At 36.6% G+C, this 18,953-nt stretch overlaps 1 protein-coding gene across 1 annotated transcript in view; it reads right to left on the reverse strand.

Annotated features, from left to right (window-relative positions):
- The window catches only part of MCTP1 (multiple C2 and transmembrane domain containing 1), a gene marked incomplete at its 5' end in the record, with an annotated part of 265,870 nt that overhangs the window by 108,863 nt on the left and 138,054 nt on the right, over positions 1 to 18,953 (reverse strand). Inside the window, 2 exons of the mRNA XM_085299758.1 lie at positions 2,074 to 2,167; positions 6,840 to 7,026. Coding sequence (XP_085155884.1) covers positions 2,074 to 2,167; positions 6,840 to 7,026 — 281 coding nt within the window. The remainder of the gene's footprint in view (positions 1 to 2,073; positions 2,168 to 6,839; positions 7,027 to 18,953) is intronic.

An 18,953-nucleotide genomic window follows, 5' to 3' on the forward strand; every position in this document is an offset into this window, starting at 1 on the left:
TTCTCAATGAACGCATGGTAACAAAGGAAAAATTTTACTTCTTGAAAGGAAAAAAAAGTCTTTGCAACTGTAGTAAGATTGATGACTACTTAAAAGATTATAGAAATCTTTTGCCGCTTATGCTTAATGACGGAATATTATGGATTTTTTAAAATCCATTCAGCCCAAACTAAAAAATTTTGATTTATCACTTCATATGAAAAAAAGCCTGGAAGTGAAATGGGATGGGCTCAACAGACAGGAAACAGAGCAAATCACACAAGTACCATACAGGTGTTTCAGCTGCTTTTCCAACTCAGGGGAGGGCAAAAAATTAACTCTGAAAAAATGATATATCAAGAAGAACAAGCTGGTCCTTAGATTTTACTCACCTAAGCAATCCTTAATCACGTAAGTTACATCACCGATGACAGTACTCTCCACTCATACTAATAAGTATTACTCATCTGAATAAATGTAGAGGATGAAGATTTATATAATCTTCAAAAATGTGCTTTATTGGCAGGATTACAAATCAACAATCACCAAATAACTACTTTATTACGCSTAATTTCTAAATACTGCTATTCAACTTTTAATCTGAAGATGAATTATCCATACATGTCTACAGGTTACTAAGAACAGCTATAAATTACTATGTTAGCTAATAAAAAGCCTTTGCTCTCTTTTTGAAATACCAAATACCATCATCCARGCTATACAATGATTTCTGTAATGTTTGAAAGGCACAGCCTTTTTAAAAAGCACTTACACTGTATGAATGCTTTTTTCTTGCTAAAGCAAAAAATATTCAGGAAAGAGGAAGGYACAGCGTGTTCTCCCCAGTCTTCCTGAACATTATTCTAAATGCAGCATCTGAAAATTCTGGTAGCTCTRTACATCTTTAATTGAATCAAACATATTTCCCCCCAAAATTTGTTCAACCAGCACAAATGACATGTTGATCTGGAAAAGTCGAAGCCTGAACGAGGTCAGGGACTGAATTAYCCCGTTTGCCCCTGAATAACTTAATCTCTCTCTCTGTTCAGACCACATTGATTACAAGGTCAAAGCAGAGTGAGGAATCTTTAGAAGCATTTCTCCAACCTTCACCAAAAACAGAATCTCTTAYTCCGCGTGCCAAAAACTGGATGATCAACTTCAAGAAACGTTTGTCCTGTTACCTTTTTTAAAAAAGAAATAAAAAACCCTATTTAATATTTACTCTGGTCTACACAAAACCATTGAAAAGTGAGTAACTTGCTATAAATTTACATCTGCTCCAGTAACAGAACATTTATGTCCAAACTGCAGTTAAACCAGTAAGATTAGCATAGATTAAGTATTTTCTCTTTTTAACTACAGCAGTGATGGCTATTTTCTGACACAGGACAAGCTCATTTTGCTTTCAGGAGATAACTTGGGTATTTCTGAAGAAAAGTAGTGAGTATGGCTGAAATATTTTCTTTATTTTAAAAAAGCAAAATATTAGGCTACTCACTTAGCTTATATATTTTAAAATATAGAATTTTAAAAAGTGCTTTCTTATTTCCCTTCCGAAACAGATAGGCATTAGTTACAAGAAGTTTTGCATTCGCTTGAAATATTTGAAACCAAAAGCAGCCTTACAAAAAAACCAAAAGCAGCCAAAGCCTTGGCAAGTTCCAAAAGGTTATTCTGGCAACAACTTTAAAGCAGTATATGAGCCTATCATCTTTCCTTGCCTTATCCTCTGGAATCCAGCTTGAATTTTGATAATTTTGTATATTGCATCTACCAGAAAAAGACATCTTGCATATCCATCTCATGCAATGTTTTTGCAGCAGGACCGCTGATGGAGAAAACAGTGTATTTCTCCTTTCTCAAAAACAACCTATATAAGGACCTGTTAGCATTAGAATGATTTGCTCCCTTGCTTACAAAGGTTTTGTTTGTTTGTCTGAGGAATTTTTCCTTAATGAGCAGGTGATGAGACTGTGCAAACAGACAACGGTATTTAGTTGAACTGCTGTTTTAAATACCTTTCTCCATTTTGAAAAATGCCCAGTCTTTTACAGTAGTATTTACTATCTCAGAAACTAAACGAGTTCTTGCCTGTGACATCAGCTGCCATCAATGCTTCGGCTCTGATGACCTTCACCTGCAGAAATCCCACGTCCTTTATGTTATGGAACATTCTCATTAGACTCTAAATAACAATAAAAAGAAGAATCATTCTAAACTGCTGAAAAAAGGAAAAAAGGAAAAAGAAAGCAATATTAATTCTTGTAACTTCAACTTACTCAGAAAGAAGTAGAGCACAAGCGACTAAATATAATGCTAATCTTAGTAATTTAATGCTAAACCTCTAATAGTACCTATCTGTACAACTGTATATCACAATTTTAARTGCTGTCAGCTTATTTAGAATATTAACATTAATACGAACAATCACATATTTGCTCTCCGAATACTTTTGTGAAATCCATGTTCCTCACATCTCCCTCACAATGGCTCCAGAATATTCTGAATAATGATTTAGGGCATCTAGTTTTTTGTTGATCAACATATGCAAGCATTTTATGTGAACGATACATCTATCAATAAGAGCAAAAACAATCAGAAGAGGATACTAAAAARTTATTAATTTTCATAATAATCCCATGTGAAAAGATTAAGAAATCCAAGTGCAAGAAACTCTTACAAGTAAATCTTTTCGTCCACAATTAATTTCTGCAATAGGCAGGTATATTAAAAAATGGAATGAAAAAATTAAAAGATATGCAAAAAGAGTGTAACAACTTGCATTTATTCATCTTATGAAGTTTTAGAAAGCTGCTTTGAAATAGCATTCTGTTGCTGCTGTTTTTTTCCTCAAAAACCTAAAAGTAGCATTCTCAGGGGGTTTGCAAGTCTTATTCACAAATGTTAGCACTTACTACCTTTACTCCTAAGTATTTTAAAATCTGGACTGGCACATTTAATGCCAGTGGCCTTTATGAATGTTCTCAGGCAAAGCAAGTGAAACCTTTTCCACTGTTTTTAATACGGTCTAGACTTCCAGAATATGCAAACATGAGGTAAAAAACCAACTCAACAATTCAGAGCTTTGTTATGAGAACAAAGCTGACTTAAGTAAAATCAGAATAACATTACTGCTCTGAAAAATCAGTGTTGCTGCTTGAATGTAATTTTAAATGTTAAGTTGTTGGAAAATTGGACATATCTATTCATAAATAACATACTCATTAAGGTGTTGGACATGTGTTCTTGTCTTACTAATAAAAAGATAATTTTAACGGTCAAATCACACACTGATATTAATTTCACAAGCCTCAACTGACTACTTACTATTTACAGTGAAGGTCTGACCTTGGTATGCTAAACTGCAGAAATCCAGTTACATGTACTACCACACACTCTGCATATATACAAAGATAAGCAAGCATGCTATCACAGGATAATGTTTAATCATTTTTAATACGTCTATCGTCTGAAATGTGGTTTTCAAATACTGATGGTCAACTTTAATCAGCACACACTCAACCCTCCACTTACAAGCTGAGAGTGGCAGAGGTGATGTTACAGATAACAGCGGTGTTTTGATTCAAATGTGTGTTGGCACCATCTCTCATTTATTACAGTAATCAAGTTTTGGAAGCTTCGTATCAGAGCTGTTACCATAATACAGATAATTCTCCTTTAATACCCTCATGGAGGTGACGGGATTTCCAAACGGGTTTCCTTGCCATCATTTTTGGAAGCTATTTTACTTAAGTATCCCAGCAACTGAAACAAACACCAACCCACTCAAAGGAAAACAAAGCAAAAACCAAACTACGGCAAACAAATGCCCCTTTTCCGCAACGCTGTACCTTTCTCTTTTCTCCATATTTCATCCTGGTAAGCTCTTTCTGCCAAAAGGCATTGTTACTGCATTTCACTTCACTACCTTTATTCACACCCCACAGAATAGCTATTTTTGAACTTTCAGTTTCAGCAAGTCAGCTGATTTAGATTCATTTACTGCACATTGTCACAGTCAAGACTAGCGAAATAATATACAATGTTACTATAGAGATTCTGGGAGAAGCAAATTACTTTAATACATTACTCTAAATACATAACTTTAATGATTTAGCAGATGATATTCTGACTTCTTTCTTATGATTTAGCAGATGATATTCTGACTTCTTTCTTATGATTATTGTTGAAGGCCTCCAAACCTGTACGGTTTCTGAAGCCTGAAATTTCCATAGCAGAAGAATCTGTGATTTGCAGTGAATCTTTTCAGCCCTCAATAGATGGGAAAAGATTGAAATGCTCTGGAGATGAGTCCTCTTTATTTTTTTAATGAAAGGCCGTATAATATATTTTCTGTATGGCTGCAGCAGCAGCTGTCAGGGAGAGCATCTCAGTTCAGCTCTATTATGGGAGAAGCAATACCCCATCCTATGGCATCGAGATACACTGAGGGGCCAGTACTGACTGACAGCTTGTCACCATGACGTCTTATTCCATCTCTGTTATGGAGAAAATTAATGTCACACCACCAGCCTTATGACTCGCTGTCATCTTAGAACTGCTCACCTTTTATCAATGCTCTAAATAACATTTCAAGCCCATCGTCTCACGGTGGACAATCTGGTCAAGGGACATTAAATCGGATGACTGTGAAATGTCATAATAAAAATGGAATGCTAACAACTTCTTCTCTAAACTAGCTCCTCTGGTTTTTAAACTGTGACAAGGGGGACCGCGGGTTCAGCACACCCGTTCTGAAAAGGTCACACGATCTCCCTTGGTCTGTACCCATTAATGCGCCCCCCTCCTCACCCCAAAAGGAATTAATCTTTKCAGACAATTGTGGTAAAATAATGGTTCAAACAGTAATGCCTGTTTAATTTGTAAGGCTCTGATGTTCAGCTACAAATGGTTAAATGACAGTAATAGAGTCATTTTCCAAGGCTATTTGATCTGATGGCAAGGTCAGCTCATTAACTGTTTTTGGCTGCAGAAAGGGTGCAAAATACGTTTCTCAAATGGAGGCTAGTTTTTTTGTTTTGTTTTGCTTTTTGAKGATGACCCTCCCTCCCCAATATACAGTCACTGAGTGGGAACAGCACATCTTGCTAATTGCGTATCATTTCTTTGTAGCAGTAGAGACGTACAGATGTAAATTCCTAAGATAAACCAAATATCCGTGATAAAAATACTATCTGAATTTTGTTAATCTTTGTTGTCCTTCTGCTGCTATCCACAGGTCATTTTAATAAAATAGTGCAGTTTCTCAGAAGGTACCATCAATATTACAATTTCCAATTACACGTAACGATAAATTTCTGCTTTTGCAACATGAACATTTTCCAAAATATTAATATATGCATTTGAAAACATTTCTGTATTTTCTTTTTAATAAAAAGACTCACAGCAATGAGTACGTAAGAAACGGATCAATCTCAAACCACATAATTATGCTTTACATTAGGGAGGAAAAATAGAGAATTTAGGAAACGTGAGTAGTAATACAGAGCCATAACATGTTTCTATATTGCTACTAAACTATCAAAACCATCAGTATCGCTTGACTTCCATCGTATCATCACGCACAATAATCCACAGAAATACGGTATTGTTACTCTTGGTGGAGAAAAGTGTGTCATTTCAAAAATGGATCCACCAGAAATGTATCATATTTATAAAGATCAATTCTGACAACSACAGCCTGTCTTGGTGGATACCAGAATGTGAAATAATTCTCTTAATTGTAATTATTTTTCAGACATGGTGCACAATACCTTAGCTCTCAGCTGATTTAGAAATATAATGTTTAGCCTCACTAAGTCACCTCTATTAAACTGTGTTTATGATAACACTATTGGTGTATGAGTTGTACAAGCATTAGCAGACAGCTGATTCAGTGGAGATAGTCAGAATAAATTTGCTGAAGCGCACATCCTGCTAATCTGTTTGAAGAATATTGTACAGCATTAGTACCAGCACTTCATGTTATCTGCACAGCCTGATAAGGTACATCTTTATTAAATTCAGTTATTGAAAGGATGTCAGTCATGGAATAGGAATATTTTAAAATCTAAAAAAAAAAATTAAGCAGCTCTTTGTTAGTCAGAGCCTGGTTTAATGGCTGAGTGTCTAGAGAAGCCTTTCTAAACACCTGGCAGCATTGTACAATAAAAGCTTTGTAATTTTAAGTGGAAATAGCTTTCCCCCTCCCCACCCCATGTGTAGTGAGACAGTTACGTTTAGTGATTTAGGTATTAATAAACGCTGGAGTAAGAGCTCCCCTCTCTGTTGCTTTGATAAAACTACACAGACACTGTGTAATGTGAGGATGCTGGGAAATAAAAATAATTTGCTTCAGAATATTTTAAAATGGAAATATTACTTAAAACAATCACTTTCACAACACAACATACTGCTCTAACTCCTAATGCCTAGTTAAAAACGAGCTTTCTTTCCCTTACTATGCACTTAAAAAAACATAATAAAAAAGTAACTGTTGGCATTTCAAATCAGCTGGTAAGAATACTCTCACTAAAAACTACACAGTTACTAAATAACACTGCAGTTACTTTGCACTTGGCAAGAATAAGCATCAGAAGTCTGTAAGGCAATAAAACTAACTTCGTTATCACATAAATAAAATAGCTGAATTACTATGTAAACAACAGCTTACAGGATAAACAGGGTCTGTAAACTTCCTGATGCTACCTATATCAGCTGCAAAAATATCAATAGCTAGCTTAAATGGTTGTCCCTGGGTGAGTGAGGGAAAAGTTTAGATTTTTTTTCTCTGATACTTGTTAACTACTTCCGTAAGGCATTATGCAACCAAAGGGCAAGAGAAAAGAACTCCGTACATATCTCTTCAGTATTTCCTCTCGCTCTTTCTGGTCCTCCAAGGAGTTGACAGAGAGGTCAGAGATACTGACTGCAGCTGAGGCTGTCAGAGTGACCAGCAGTACCAGGCATCCCTCGCCCTCCTCCAGCGGCATCTCCAGYTTGTGAGTTTGTTCTTTACTTAGAGCCGACAGGTCAACCTGGCACCTAGAAACAAACATTCCCAGTCAGCACGTGGGTTTCTTCAGAATATCAAACAAGAGCATATTAGCTTACTTCCTTTTCACTTGGATCCAAAAAAAAATAAAAAAATAAAAAAATAAAAATTAAAAAAGTAAATTAATTTTCTTCTTCCTACTTGTCCTTTTTTGTTGTTTTCTATAGTAACAACTCACTGTGCTGCATGTTAACAATAAAAATACTTAGAAGAATATACAGACTCTAGAGATAGTTATAGCTAAAACCCATTGCTTGAGCCTCCCTCCTCCTCCCCCCAAAAAAAGATTCAGATGCAAATTTTATTTTTTTAATCATTCCTCTTGCATAAACATTAAGCATAACGTTCGGCGACTGTTTTTGAAACCATTCATCTAACAAGATTAAAAGTACTCCTTTAGAAAAACAGTGTGGACTTCACTGTGATGGAGTTARCGTGACTGAACGTGGGAAAACAAGGCTTGCATGCCACCCAAAAGGCTAAACTCTCTTGAAGCAGGCTGTGCATGGCTCAGGGTCGAAGTTTTATGCAGGTGTCCAGTATAAAATTTGACACTGCCAACTTCTCTATATAACAAGTTGTCTCACTTTGTAATCAACAGGGATGACTTGTATTCTCAGGAGCAGAGTGGCTGAAGCAAACTGGCCCTGCTTGATCCTTCCCTGAATAACTTTGGCTGCATGGGCACATGCACTGCGTGGCTACACCATACAYTGGACTTATGGAGAACGGCTCTGGGCATGCAGGCCAGCAGAAATAGCTGTGAAAGTGTTGACACATCTTTAAAATGAAAGAGAAAGCCAGAAAGGAAATTATTATTTCTTACAAACAGCTGACCGTAAACTTTTAATTGAAACATGAATACCCTAGGGTCAGTAGTTACATTATGCATACCTTGTTTAATATTTTTATGCCTATATGTCATAAGTTTAAACTTTCCTAAGACTGCAACTCTGAACATGTCCAGAAATTCAACAATTGTTTCAAAAGAAATTTCGCACCTTGTAAGAATTTCTGTGAAAAAGCACCGTTTACAATACAGCCTCCTGCTACTTACAGTCTTCTCTATTAATATTTTGCCAATTAATCACCCCATGAAAACAAAAATGAAACAAAGAAACAAAGTAAACAAGTATATTTCACATAGGGTTAGCTCACAGAATGCTCTAGTTTTAACATCAATTATTTAATGTGACAAGCATGCATTCTGTATGCTACTCTCACTAAGCTAAATATCTAGCAAATTCCTTTTTATAAAATGTCAATTGATTTTGAAGAGAAAGATAATGTGGTGACCGCAGGGCCAATAAACTGAGAAAAAGGTGGCAGACATGAATAAATAGGCATTTAAGGACATGAAATAGCCAATTATGGGAATAAATGTGGCCTCATAAAATGGGCACTGTGCTATCACAAGCAGATTAGATTCGCTACAGGATTTTTTATTTTTTTTAACATTTATTGTTTGTTGTGTAGTTGTCAAAATTAAACTACTGCAAATCTCATAGTTGCAAGGTTCAATTATTTCACAAAGAAAAAATTTTCTAACTGATAGAGCTTTCTGAGTTTAATGCTTACCTTTTATTTCAAACTCTTTGGATGGTAACGAGTTAGAAATGAAACGAGTAAGGAAAGGCTGAAGTTGTTGCTGTCAGTGTAGACTCATGGTCAACACAAGTTCAGTACGTATGTATAGGCTGTAAAATTTTTGCTTAGGCTGCAGTGAGGAATATATAGCTCTCCTTAAGACAGTAAATGATGTATATCAAGCATTCAAAGGTGGAGTAGGTTAAGCAGCAAGCCCTTAGTGTTAAATATTCTTCAACAGTTTATTTCAAAATAGACACACCTCAAAAATACCTTTCTGGAACAATACTGCTGTCTTGACAAATAATCCTTAAAAGAATCAGTTTAAATACTCTTAAAGTCAGTAAAATAATTAAGTCTTTATGAAGTAGTCCAAACCTTCCCAAAAAGGAAAAACAAAAGCCACCGCCACTCCAACCAAAAAAAATGGTACATGCATGTAGATAGCTTCCTCAAAAATATTGAGTGTAAAAATACAATGATTATATCAGAACTACAAGCTCCAACTTCTTAAATTCCTGAAGTTACAGTACTCTTTGCAACATGAGTAATCCACACTATTATTCAGTTTTGAGATTAAAAGGAGAAAACTGCCAACCTGACAATCCAAATTTACCTGTAGTCCACGCACTTTTCCTATAGCTATATATAAAAGGAAATCCTAATTGCACCATATCTAAAATATGCACTATGTCTCTATCCTGCTTGATAGATTTTCGTGAACAATCAGTCACTACTTTGCTATTTCCTGAAACCATACAAYGTGGGTAGGGAGTGATCTGAAAACTTTCGCACAGAAAAGCCTTACTCATTTTACAGGAAAACATCCTCCAAACATCCCTCAAATAATTTGATGAAAAACCGAGATTATTCCATTAAGAAATGTCACCACTGCGCTTAATGGAAATCTAGACTAAGTGTCTCACTATCCTTAAAACGTTAGGTGAAAGCACATCTCTCATCCTGTACTACGTCCCCTGCTCTGGGGGGGGAGGCAGCACCTCCTAGGAGATGCAGCCTGCATGTGCCTAACTCGTGGAGGATGCGGGGGCTCGAGGAGCATTCGTCCCGAGGCAAGCGCCTCGGTGGCGCACGCACTTCAGTCCAAAGAGCAAACACTCCAATWCACAGACACTAAAGGAAAAATTGTGATTTTCCCGTTACTATAGGCTTTCTCCTGGGGGGGGTGGGGAGGGAAAGGGGAGGAATAGTTTGCTCTTTCACCAAATTTTCCCATAAAAAAAAATAGAGTTCTTTGGTTAGTTTTACTGCTTGCTCTCACCAGATCTTTGCATGGGACAGTAACATCCATGGAAATCTATTTACAGTGAGCCTAAGCACTAATCCTGTCCCAAAACAACCTCTATCATCAATTGTAGAAAGCCACAAAATTATTTTATGGATTAAATTTCCTCACAAAAATTGGAATTCATAAAATACTTAAAAATAAAACAGTTTCAGAAAGTTCAAGCTGACAAGACATTGTTTTATAATCAAGATAGAGATGGAAAATGCTACATATGAAGTCATACATAGCTGAGATGATGGACTCAATATTCCCCCCTCACTTTTAAGGAAGAAATATTTTGAACTTTGAAGCAATAGCAATGCTGACTTTTATAGGTAGTATCCTAGTCTTTAAAGCAGAAAATACACCTAAAAACTTAGTGGTAAAGGGCTTGTGATTATGCAGCAACGGCAACTGTTGTGTAGTTGACATTTCTGTCCCTTTGTCACAAGTATGTTTGATCTCGTAAAATAAATATTACTGTGAATTTTCTGAAGTTATACAGATACAAAACATGGCTCATAATTTTGCTTTCCCCAGAGAGAGAGAGAAAAAAAAAAAAAAAACTTTTGCAGCAGAACAGATTGCAGACACCTTGAAGCTTCCATGGGAAGTGAAAACAGGGTGATTACACTGCTTTTTAAAGATACCTTCCACTGCCTCTTGACCTTTCTGCCCCAACAACAACTTGACAAAGAAAACTACAAAAGAGAAGTGATATTTCAAATAAAAGTCAGGCAGTTTACCATTTTTCCATTCCCATCTCCACTCTTTGATGAGTCCACRTGGATATAATGACTTAAAATGTATTATACTTATTTTTTGTAACTGCAAAACTTTCATAAAGTAGACACTTCTGGAGAAGCTGACTACTTTCATAAAGCCTCTGTAGGACAGAGCACAGCTGCAGCCACAGACTCCTCTCCTTTAAAATATGGCCTTAAATATCTGCCACCTCCAACTATTTCCATGAAGAAAAAAGATGTCTTGAGTATGAAGGCGAACTTGCATGTTACCAGAAAGTGGTGCAGAACAAGCAGGTGGTGGTAGAAACCTGTCTCGCATCCTCAGCTAAAGACCATGAAAAATCATAGCCATTTTGAGAAGGCTATGGCTTGCCTATGACCCAAATCTTATTGAAAACAGGAGACAGTAGTGATTTTGGGAGCATTCAGTTTCGTATAGAATTGCTACTCACATGCTGCCGGTCAAAGCAATTCACTGCTGAAGACGGATCAGTATGAGGAATTATAGCAAGAGCAGCTGTTAACTCTACAGATGGATTTTTAAGCAGAGCTATAAATCACATTTCAGTGAATATTAATTTTTAGTGAGTATTTAGTTTCAGTATTTTGCATTATTCTGCTACTGAGCCTACCTGCACACTGCATGGTCCTTTCAGAGCACATGTCTGACAGCATGACAAATTCTAAGAAGGAACAACGGAAAAATTGCTCTGTCTAGCTGACAGATTCAGAAAGAGAACCAAATATACGTCCTCCCTAATACCAGCTCGGCACATGAACACTGTCAGGCACCAGGTTTGATATAGATATTTAGGTCTTGATACATTATAAAGGAGAAAAATCATGTAAGCTCCTCAAGCTCACATGCTGAAGTATTATAGTAAGTAGCTGCAGAAACATGGTACAGCTTCCAGAACGGAAGATTTTAAGATTTAAGGGGAATCCACCACTTCCTTTGAAAATGTGTTCAATGTGTTAATCACCCACACCATTAGAAATATATTCCTGATTTATCTCCAATTTGAATATATTGAATATATCTGGCCTTAGGTTCTTTTTATGCCTCTCTCTACTAGGTTAAAAAAGAAAAAAAAGCCTTTAGCACCCCATATCTTGTTCTAGTGAAGGTACTCATATACCATAATCATATCTCTTCTTGATCTTCTTTTTGATATGTTAAACAGATTCAGCTCCCTATATTTTTTTTCCCTTGGAACACATTTTCTACAGCCCTCAAATGACTTTTTGTAACTTTTCTGATCCAGTGAGATTTTCCTGCAACCTTTTTAAAGGGTGGAAACCAGAACTATATGTAGTATTTTACGATCAGCATGTGTAAGAGGTAAAAATCACCTCCCTCTCTAGTTCTAACAGAACTGGGAATGTAAGACCACTTTGGCACCCTGGTGAAATATCTTTGCTAATGAATGGCTTACAAAGGTAGCAACATGACATAGCAGGCCTCTTAAAAGCCAGGTGGCCAGGCAAGGGAGAGACAGCCGATAGCTAGATCATTTTCTCACATGACAAAATAAAGCATAAAAGAGGAATTGGCACAATCCTAAGTGATAGGGACAGAAAAGCACCACTTGGCTACAACCCAGGCAACTTAATTATCATCRCGACTTGTTTAAGACGACAGCCTTTTAACTCCACTACAATCCAGGTCCATGCCGCTCCAAAGGATGCCAAGGAAAGGGAACTGTGCAATTCTGCAATTAGAACAGAGCTGGACGTACATCAGAAGTGAAGCACGAACTGCTACAGTTTGTGAGACTCCATATCCTTCACGGATACCCACTGTACAACGTTCCAGTAAAACCAAAAAACAAATGGTGAGGGAAAATTCTGCAAGGCACTGACAGATATGGCTCAAAAAGACAGACTATAATAATGCGAGGTTCTTGGAAGAACTCAATTTGAGAGTGGCATTTATAAGCATAAAGATAATGAGAAAGAAATAAAATTGCAGACTCCACACAACGAAGGGCCTTAGTTCTCTCAAGAGAAGTGGGTTGGTTCTTTCTTAAGTCTTTACAGAGGTGACAGACTAAAAACCAAGAGGGCTCTCAAAGACTTGGAGACGAGGACTCAGCTGAGCAGGAGAAAGAGGGTCACAAGACGCATCTATAAATATAATCCGGTTTGTGCACAGTAMTCTATGTCTGAAACTAATAAATGAAGGAATTCTAGCAATTCTGCAAAATTATGACAACAACTTTAACAAAAGTTGTCAAGAATAACATATCTGATAGCACAAAACTAATGAAGATTAGTGAGCTAAAACTGACCCTTTTTTACATTCTAATGAAGTAGCTGTGTCATTATTAGAAACAGTTAAAATGTGCAGAGATGGAATAAATATGGCTTGGAAAATCTGAAGGCCAAATTTTGAGACRTACTATTTGCATCTAGCTCTCTTTGAAAACAATCAGAAATGGAGATGGCTCAGCACATCACAGGATTTGTCAACGTGGCAGGCCTGCCAGTACCATTTTTAGATGTTAATGCTCCTGGCAAAATCTTCATTTTACACAGAGACTTGCATCTGCAATAATTTCACTTCAGTCATCAAGTATAATCAACAAACTATTATACACACAAGCTGTTCGTTACATGCTTGTCTGTGTTTACACAGAACTACTGTGTAACTCATGTGCACACAGCTCAAAATCCAAATCACAACAGGATATTATCTATCAGATTTTCAGCTTCAAAAAAAAATAATTTGTCTTTCCAAAGTTGCCTTGGGATGCGGAAATCTTCAAATCACATGCGAAAAAGTATTTGAAATACCACCATAATAAAATATTGTAAGTTGATAAAACTTCTGCATTTAGTGATTCCAACATAAAGGCTGCACACAGACCTTCACAACTACTACTCAAAAATTCTTCACCAGGCAACAATATTAACAAAAAAAAAAAAAAAAATACTATCAGTGTTTTACTAAAATTTCATCTCCACAGGCAGCTCTAGAAAACAGACCTACAAAGAAACATTAGCAATAGCATATTTAGTGTCCTTCACTTGACTTCACACGCATGTTGGAGAACTGATACACAGCTTAAGAGCACGACTCAGCTCTTTGCTGGTAACATTCAGTCTCCCATAGTGAAATTATACAAATCTGAACTCAGATATAAATATTTTTTTAAAATAATCTCCTTTAGTTTAGAACTTTGAGTGATGTACATCGTGCTTTCAGACAATAATGAAGCAGTATAGTTCTCACATTGCTTCTATTTATGTGCAGCCCTAAAAAAGCTCTACAGCTTTATTATTATGAAAAAATTRTTAGACCAAATCTAACAGATTAGATGTTAAAAATGTAAATACTTAATTTTCAGTGTTTTAACTTTTGGTTTTCATAGCATCTATTCTAACAAGACAAAATTAAACAAATACTATACAGTGTGTACCCATATACACACACAAACAGGCTGAATTGCAGTATAATGGCAGTATTCAGACTACAGGACTTTCAGTTTTCTACAGATATAATTAATACACAGCTCTAATGAAAACATAATACACAAGGTCGTCTTCTTTTGCACCAGATAGGAAAAAAAGACAGTAACATTTATATTTATAAATGTTGAAAAATTTCTGATGAAAACATATAGATAAAGTCAACAGTAATCTCCTGGCATAAAATATGAGTAAGATCAATGTCATTTTAAAAATAAACATGCACTTTTCATACCAATTAAATAATGCTATAAATCCTGCTGTACTGGACTGCACATAACTTCAGCTGAATAAAAACTGCATGATATGGGATTTACTTATCCTGTATGTTCACAGAAACAACTTGTTCTCTGACAGCACTCATTCTTGGCAATTTATTGCAGCTGTCAGCAGCCAATTTGTTCAGATTACTGCTATGCATAAAGGTGTAACAATCATGAGGATTTATTAGCCGATTACTGTAAAGGTGACAGTCCAGATCGCCTTCGGAAACAGGGATGATAAGAAAGTTAAATAATTACATCAAGATTAAAATCATTTCACCTTCATTTTGGTCTTAATATTAGCTACCTAAACTTACTACCATATATGCTTTCCATCACAGTAGTCTATTGACTCAGTATGGAAGAGGAATGATTTACTTGTAAAAAGCAAACATGGGAGTATGTGAATGTTTAATTTAGCCAAACTGCACAACATACACACGTATATACACACGTGCGAGTATATCAAGCATAATTATTACACCCATATTATGGGAATAATTCTACTTATCAAATGCTATAATGGCTAATACTGTGAGTTCACATATTCATTTGAACTTATCGAGGCTGGTGCTATGAAAGTGTTGGTGCTTTCCAGAAAAAGAACTAGACTACCTTGGACTTCTACATATCTTTGCTGCTTGGAAGGTTTTAGATTCCACTCCCCCCCCCTGCCCCCCCCCCCCCCCCCTTTTTTTTTTTAAGGTCTTCAGAAGAGTATCAGAATTTGATCTCTCACTCCGTTCCACACCACAATTTCAGTGCAGAATTGCACTTCTGGTCAAGCCCAAGGTTTTCTCATGAGAATCTGCACATCATTCGAAATACATTTTTCTTAGCACTTTTGTATTAGGTCTTTTCTGGGGGAGAGACCTGTTGGCTTTTAAAATGCCAAAATAGAAACCAAAGTGGTTCTAGGATGGCACATTTTTAGGGTACTCTGAGAGGGAAGTTCACCATGTGCTACATCCTTTCTACTCACACAGATGGGAGAACGCATACAATTCAAACTCATATGTAAGGCTAGATGGAAATCCAGAATGTTAGGTTAAGAATGGAAATAAAACAGTCAGCATCGCACTTCAGAAACTGTCAGACTCATCGGGTTTGGGTACCACAATGAACACTGAGCTATATGCTAGTTCTGGGAGACAGATCTTTTTCCTGCCATGGAAAGCACTTGCCATGCTGTTACTCTCACCCTCTCAATACCTTCCTCTCTCTTATAAGCCACCCTTCCACTTCCACCATCCTGCCGTCACAGAGTCCCCAAGCCAGAATCTCACTTGCATGCCTTCAGTCTATTCTAAAATCTTTCTTTCATCTTTCTGTCCTTCAAAAAAGATCCCCAGCCCTACCCCTGACAGATGTAGTCTCCATGTCATATTCTGTACTTCATCCTGGTCCCGCTACCAGGTCCCAACCTAATGATTCTGATGATACAAAAAGGGCCCACAAAAAAAATTTCTTTCTTGATTTCTCAGTGTCTGTCTCACTGAAGCGCAGTTGAGGGAAAATATCATGCCAGGAGAAATTACAACATTCTACTTTGGAAGAAAATCTGTAAGTTACAGAGTTCAGCTTAGAGAGAGTATTTCAATTCCAGAGGGCTTCTGACGCCCTTTACTGCAAGGTATCTGGAGGTCTGTGAATCTTTCACCGAGGTATCCTGATTTGCAGGATAACATTAACATCTGCTAACATTAGAGTTCAAAGAGTTTTCAGTTCCCACCCTGCAGCTATGACTCCAAATCTCACGGCATTCAAGATCACCATTGGCCTCTGACCCAACCTAGCAAGATGTCAAACAGGCAGCTATTAGAAAGCTGCACATCTTTCACGACAATTTCATCAATACCCACTACAAACGGAGAACAGGGAAGCTCCCTTTCTGCCTCCTCACACTCGGTTTGGAAACTCTGAAAGTTTTAGAGCTGGCGTTCTAACAGAGACCTTCCCCCAGCTCCACAAAGCAGCTTGCTGTTGCCTATTTTCACATGAAATTCTGTTGATCTTCACATGTGATCTGTGAATAGATGAATATGGAGCATGCAAAAACAAACAAACCCCCCCCCCAAACCCCAGCGTGGATGARAGATGAGAACTGGTCCTTAAACAAACTTGTTTGTTCTTTTTCCTCAATTTAGTCCGGTGTTTCCTTCAACAAGTAGAATCTCTCCAATCAAGGACAGCTTCTCCCTAACCATACTTTGGGCAGATAGGGCAGTTTCTTAAGAACAAACTCTAACATTCATTTAATAAAAATCTTTCTAAATAACTGCTACTGCCTAAACTGTATTCAAGAAAGTGGGAAGATCACAAGATGATGAAAGGGATTATTCTCTACCATTGAGTCCTGCTAGAATACTATCGGGATGTCTTTCGTTTCCCTCCTACAGCCTTATTATTACCTTTCTTGGAACTTGAATCAAAACGTTCCATTTTTTTTATGTGCCTTGAGTGTGCCACAGACTTAGTCACAGACAAGAATTCAATTATATTTTCAAAAAAAAAAGCAATACATGTTTAGCATATCCCCCACTTACGTGCACAAACAGAGCAAAAGCAGAGGGTCTGCAATCTGACTGACTGAACGTATGCTGTACTAGTCTTTGGGATGATTATATTCTAGATGTGTTGAAATTCCATGCATATGTGAAAAAAAAAATCCGATACTTCCGGGACCTGATGGATCTACAGGTCACATGCTGGGCATCAAATCATTAGATTTGCTGTGAATATGTTACACTGTTTATGTATACATCTCTCTGGAAAATTCCAGCTAGAGATAAGGTGAATCTAAAAAAGAGGTGTAGCTACTTGAATCAGTGTAAAGGCTGCAACTTTAAAAAGTTACCCCAAAAGTATCTGCAGCTTTTAGACACAACCTCAAAACGAAAAACTGGGGAAGAGTGATATTTACCCACAGTGACTAGAAAAGAATAATCAGGCAGGGGAGAATATTAAGACCTATTTTTTATTCATACTGAGCTTGACAAATAACAAATTTTTTCATGGACAAGAATTTGTTTGCAGGTTGCATTATCCAGAGATGGCACCTTATCTCTGGATAATGTAAGGTGAAATAAGAGGATATCTAAAAAGATATGCTGCAGAAGTGATTTTATATAGGAAGGCATAGAACCTATTCCTCCTGAAGAAAAGAAACACATTCGGTGGGCCCAAATAAAACACAGAAATCGGTCATTATTTGAAGAATAGCTTGCTGTTACTAAAAAAAAATATAATTGAACTTAAAACACTTTTTTTTTAAGGTATCAAAAGAACTACCTAAGCAGCTTATACGTAACATACGTCACAAATTTTTCTTCTCGTTTTCTAGTTTCTGATTATCTAGATCTGAAGTTCCTTGGAGCAAAGACGATTTWATGCAATGCTCTTAAAAGTACTTTAAATATACTAATTATAATTACTGATAATAGTAATAATGTAAGTGCTACTTTGATGAAAGTGTTCTAAAAAGTTGCATGTGAAAATTCTGAATCTCAATCTTTTGGCAAAGAAGGTTAAAGATGAACAGAAAATAGAAACTAATTCCCAAGGTATATCACATATTGACACAGTACTGAACCATTATGTTGCTTCAGAAAAATAGTTACTGTTACCATTTGCACTAACTGAAATCAATAAAGTGACAAAGATGTAAACTCCAAATACAAGCTTATCACCCCACCATCAGATTTCATTGTATAACACAGAATCCTACTGAGTATACTTTTTAAAAGTGGTTTTGCCTGATGTCAAGGTCATTTGTTTGCCAAAGAATGTGAATCTATCCCGACTTCCCATGACTTATGGTAGGAAATAAATGCAACTGGTCTAACCTGATAAACAAAGCCATTACTCTAAACAGAAGCAGAGGGAGGAAAAGATCGGCAGAAACATAACCACACTGATATCAGAAGTGTGGGATTTTCATTCCTGGTTTCTACTGCAAAAGTAAATAATTCCACTAACAGTATTATGTCCTAGTGAAAGCACCCACGACTCTCTAACATTCTAACAATCAACATTGTGAATGGACGATGCATATCAATGAACAAAGTACATGTGATATAAGCACACCTCTAAGCTCTCAAAATAGTGCTGAGCTTGCACAGTAACCATAAACAACTAAGATCGGGGGGGGGGTCTTCCCCACTAACTCACAGCTAATGCAAAGGTTAAAAAAAAACCCACGCATCTTAGCAACTATTACCTGCTAATGCAATAAAGTAGAGCAGAATCACACATATTTATACCTTTTCCTAAATGCTGAGAAAGATTCCCAAGATTCACTTTCCTGTGAATAAACTAGGTGAATGATCTTATTTCTTTGTATGAAAAGCTTGTGCAGAAGATTCTCATTTCCTTTAACAAGYAGATCAAAGAGCAAGAACACCATTTTGGTCTTACTGGCATATTACAATACATGATATTTATCTCTTCACTAATGCAGAAAACGTTGCTATATRGAACCTCCTGCATCTTGATTATACCATTAAATGTAGGATTTTTGTTTTGGAAAACGTAAGCCCATCAATTGGTAGAATCTGCCACCT

This window comes from Rhea americana, unplaced genomic scaffold (assembly GCF_003343005.1).
Source record: "Rhea americana isolate MKP2758 unplaced genomic scaffold, rheAme1 scaffold_153, whole genome shotgun sequence".
NCBI lineage: Eukaryota > Metazoa > Chordata > Aves > Rheiformes > Rheidae > Rhea > Rhea americana.